Source organism: Sceloporus occidentalis, unplaced genomic scaffold (assembly GCF_023333645.1).
Source record: "Sceloporus occidentalis isolate IW3139 unplaced genomic scaffold, rSceOcc1.0.p SCAF_6, whole genome shotgun sequence".
Taxonomy (NCBI): Eukaryota; Metazoa; Chordata; class Lepidosauria; order Squamata; family Phrynosomatidae; genus Sceloporus; species Sceloporus occidentalis.
Window position 1 is genome coordinate 1,733,542 of NW_028316986.1, and position 4,968 is coordinate 1,738,509.

At 52.1% G+C, this 4,968-nt stretch overlaps 1 protein-coding gene across 2 annotated transcripts in view; it reads right to left on the reverse strand.

Moving 5' to 3' along the window:
* ASXL2 (ASXL transcriptional regulator 2) overlaps positions 1 to 2,502 on the reverse strand; it is an 85,478-nt gene extending 82,976 nt beyond the window's left edge. For both annotated transcript variants that reach the window (XM_089528695.1, XM_089528694.1), the window contains exon 1: positions 2,275 to 2,502. In XM_089528695.1, the coding sequence (XP_089384821.1) occupies positions 2,275 to 2,331 (57 nt within the window). In that variant the 5' untranslated portion in view covers positions 2,332 to 2,502. The remainder of the gene's footprint in view (positions 1 to 2,274) is intronic.
* Positions 2,503 to 4,968: the final 2,466 nt, after the last annotated feature.

Consider the following 4,968-nt stretch of genomic DNA (forward strand, 5'->3'; position numbering starts at 1 on the left):
GAACACTATGCTATTTGTGCTAGCACAGTAGTTGCCAAACTATGGTCCCCCAGGTGTTTGAAGACCCAAGTTTGAGAATCACTGTGCTAGCAGAATGACACCAAAGGATCTTGTCTAAGCCTCAGCTGATCTTTTACCCAAACTGACATAAATCAGGTAGTAAGCCCATGGTAAGGTTCTGGACTAACAAAACTTAGAAGCAGGACAGGAGCCAGGGAGAGGTAGGCCCAGCCAGAGCCATGTGAAGCTATACTGTTTACTTGCTTGAGCTGTTTTATGATTAGCATGTCTGATACTCCCTTATCGCAAGGGGTAGATCCACACAATAGCCTGTATAGCTTGCAGGGAAACACAAGCAGTTGCCTTGAGATTACTACACTTAGTACTGTGTCAGACATTAGTCTTTCCCAGCATTTCATAGAAGCATAGTTGGAAGAGACCACAGGGGCCCTGATCCAGTCCAAGCCCATTCTGCCATGCAGGAACTCTCAATCAAAGCATCCCCATTGACAGATGGCCATCCAGCCTCTGCTTAAAGACCTCCAGAAAAGGAGGCTCAACTACTCTCCATTGATGGAGTGTGTCCCACTGTCCAACAGCTCTCAGTGTCAGGAAGTTCCTCCTGGCGTTTAGGTGGAATCTCTTTATCTGTAGCTTGCATCCATTGATTCGGGTCCTACTCTCTTAATCAGGCCTATTTCCTAGAGATACCAGAACTATGTTGGGATGTTCTGTCGGGGTGCTTTGAGTCTGTGTTCCTGCATGGAGAGGGTAGTTGCACAAGTTGAACATGAGTCAACAGTGCAATGCGGCAGCTAAAAAGGCCAATGCAATTCTAGGCTGCATCAACAGAAGTATAGTCTCTAGGTCAAGGGAAGTGACAGTGCCACTCTATTCTGGTTTGGTCAGGCCTTACATGGAATAATACTCTGTCCAGTTCTGGGCCCCACAATTAAAAAAGGATGTGGAGAAACTGGAGCCATGCGTCCAAAGGAGGGCCATCAAAATGGTGTAGGCTCTGGAAAGCATGAAGCCCTATGAGGAATGACTTAGGGCAGGGGTCGGCAACCTCTGGCCCGTGGGCCGGATGCAGCCCGCGGAGGCCTTTGGTCCGGCCCCTGGCTGCAGCTGCCGCCACCGATTGTGGCTTTTCGCCACTCTGGGCGCCGCCATTTTTTTGCCCAAAATGGCGGCGCCCAGAGGCAAAGTCTCGTGCAACCACAGAAAAGGTCATGTGAGACTTCGGCCTCCAGGAGGCCCGATGCGGCCGCCAGAGCCCTCGAACAGAGCTCCGACGGCGGCAGCAGGCCTCTGGGAGGCCCGATGCCATCGCTGGGGCCCTCCAAGAGGCCCGTTGCCGCTGCTGGAGCCCTCTTGGAGGGCCCCAGCAACGGCAAAAGGGCCAGCAAACAGGAGGAGGCCTCCAGCGCTGGCGGCCCCCGCTGGCTCTTTTCTTGGCCTCTGACGGGGCCTGGGGCCCCATCAGGGGCTGGCAAAGAGGAGGAGGCCTGGCCCCCGGAGGGTGGAAGCTCCGCCCCCGGCATGCGGCTCCACCCCGGAGGGTGGAAGCTCCGCCCCCGGCATGCGGCTCCACCCCGGAGGGTGGAAGCTCCACCCCTCGGCTTGGGCCCCCCAGTTGTCTGAGGGGCAGCAACCCGACCCCTGGCTCAAAAAGGTTGCCTACCCCTGACTTAGGGAGCTGGGGATGTTTAGCCTGGAAAAGAGAGTGTTAAAAGATGATCTGATAGCCCTGTTTAAATATTTGAAGGGATGCCATATTGAGGAGGGAGCAAGCCTTTTTTCTGCTGCTCCAGAGAACAGGAGACAATGGAGCAATGGACGCAAGCTGCAGGAAAAGAGATTCCAGCTCAACGTTAGGAGGACCCTCCGGAGGGCAAGGGCTGCTGGACAGAGGAACACACTCCTCCTCCTCCTCCTCCTCCTTGACTGCGACGGCGTCTCCTTCCTGGGAGGCCTTGAAGCCGCGGCCGGGTGGCCCTCTCTTGGCTTTGCCTTGAGAGTTCCTGCGTGGCAGAAGAAGGGGGTCGGAGTGGGCCCGGCCCTCCCGGGGTCCTCCCCTCTATGCCTCTCTGACCTCCAGGCGGACAGAGAAGGACCCTGGCGGCCCCCTTCGCCCTTCCTTGGCCCTCGCCTGCTGGCCTCTGGGGCCGGACCCGCAGGGCGCCCTGTGAACGGAGGCCAGGGGAAGGGGAACTCGCCCTCATCCTCCCCGCCTCAAGAGGACCAGGCAAGCCCAGCCGCTGCCCCTCGTACCGTCCTGGCGGCCTCCGCCCAGGTCCTGCCCTTCTTCTTGCGGCCTTTCTCCCTCATGGCGGCGGTGAAGCGGGGAATGAAGGAGCCGGGAAGGGCAGAGGGCTTTCGGGGCGCCGCGGGAGGAGAGGAAGGAGAGCCGGAGAAAGGAAAGCCCGGGCCTCCGCTGCTGCTGCTGCTTCTGCTGCCGCCGCCTCAGTCCCTCTGGCTCGCGGATCCCTCGGCCGCCATGTTGGGAAACCCGACAGCCGTCACGTGATCACCCCCTCCACCCTCAAAAGGACGGGCCGCGGGAGGGGCCAAAAGGGATCCGGACGGTTGACAGCAGGCTCCGCCCACGCAGGGAATGAGGCGAACGAGGAAGACAACAATGACGTCGCACCTGCGCAGTTGGGACGACATGAACTCACTCTTGCTAAGATCTTAAGAAAAGGGGCGCGGCCGAGTCGGACTCGGCCGGGGGACATGTGTGCGCGCGCATCCGAGGGGCGTGGCCACCCATCTCCTCAGATATTCTAATAAGGAAGAGACCCCGCCCCTTCTTCCCGCCCAAACAACGCCGCCGCGCCTGCGCAGTTGGCACGATATAAACCTGCCGCCTCTCCTTGCTTTTCTCAAGTAATTGAGGAGGGGCGCGGCCGAGTCGGACTGCCTGAGGGGAGGTGTGCGCGCGCATCCGAGGGGGCACGGCCTCCCATCTCCTCAGCGCTTAGGCCCCGCCCCTTTTTCTTCCCGCCCAAATGCCTGAGGGAAAAACTGAGGCTTCTCAGGAGCCGCCATTTTTTAGCCAATACTGTATTTCCTTTCTCTGAAAAAAAGGGAAGGTTTTTAAGAGCCCAACTCACTGAGTGAAAACACAAAACATAAAATACATGGAATTTATTAATGGTGGCTAACGTTGGGCCAATACACACAGGAGAAATAATCCAGTTTGAGACTGCTTTAAAGGCTCTGGTTCAGTGCTAGGGATTCCTGGGAAATGTAGCTTGTTGTGGCACCGGAGTTATCTCTGACACGGGAGACACTAGCGCCTGTTTTGTGCATAAGAATACTTGCCACACTCCTCAGCAGTTGTTTGTAGTATTAAAGTTGCATTATGTAGTTACATGCATCTTATTTCAGTGGCCAGTAAAAAGTTTTAATGTCGTTATTAGTTGGGGTGCGAGGTGGAAGGTGATGATGGCTGACAATGTAATTAAGAAGGTTCCAGTGAAAGCACACAATAAATTACAACTATGACCATGCAATTTAAGCAAATTAGACTCTTAGACACCAACTGAAATTATGAACAAGCAGGAAAATATCCCACAGTTCAGCACACCCCTTTTAAAAGTTGTCTACGTGATTTTAAAGCAGACGACGAAGAGACTGAAACAGTTCAAGATTTTCCGTACTTTGGCTCAGTCGTTAATCGGAACGGAGGCCTACAGTCAAGGAAGCAGAAGAAGGCTGGGATCTGGAGACGGCACCAGATTAGGAGGAGTAGTAGCAGCTAACGCCCCCGAGGATCTTGATAGATTAGAAAGCTGGGCCAAAGCTAACAAAAGGAATGTCAACAGGGAGGAATGTAAAATGTTGCATTAAGGCGGAAATACTGAAATGCATAGATAGATAGGGACACCTGGCTTAAGGAGACTTATAGGTATAGTGAACATGAGTCAACAGTGCAATGCGGCAGCTAGAAAGGCCAATGTGATTCTAGGCTGCATCAATACAAGTATCGTGTCTACAGTAGATCAAGGGAGGAATAGAGCGACTCAAGGCAATTAACAATAACAAAACACAGTTACACCAATAAAAAATATAAATTAAGAAGCCCTGCAAGTTCCTGGGTTCCATAGCATTGGGCCACGACAGTGAAAGTGGGTCCAAACTGCATTAATTCTCCAGTGCAGATGCCTGAATCCTTCCATCCAGAGAAGCCTGTGCTTTTAAAAAACGTTTTTAAAATCCTCAGGGGCCTTCAGACGCACAGATATGTTTAATAATAACTAAACAAACAAATAAACAGGTAATTATTTTCTATTAGGGAGTGAGCAGCATCCTCACAACAACAACAACAACGACTTGATTGTTATTTGACGTTTATTTTAATCTGTTTTTTGTATATTTTTGAGGAATGATATTGGGTCCCACTTTGGGAAAAGGGAGGGAAAAATATATTAAATAAATAAATAAATAAATAAATAAATGTGTATTAATTTTGTGTTATAATAATCCATTTTCCAGAATTTATGCTGCTGGCAGGTCCTTTTATTTCATCATTTTATTCTATGTACGGCGCTGTGGAAACCTATAGCACTTTATAAATAAAGTTGCTTATTATGATGATTAGCAGCAGTAGTAATAATAATAAGCAGCCCTGTGAGGTGGGCCAGGGCCATAACTTTCAGCCAGAGCCTCTTCACAGAAAACAGGGATTCCCACACTTTGGTCCTCAAGGCTTTTTTGGACTTCAACTCCCAGAATTCCTGGTTGCTGGCCTGAACGGCTGAGGCTTCTGGGAATTGAAGTCCAAACAAGCAAACCCTGGAGGGCCAACGTTTGGGAATCACGGTCATAGAGACTTCCTCTCGTTGCCCGGAAAAGGATGTGACGTCAGCGGAAGTGCATGCCCCTTTTGCCCGTTTACCCCGTCCTTTCCTTCCCCATCTCTATGGAAGGCGCTTCTGCAAGCGTCACTTCCGCTTGCACCGG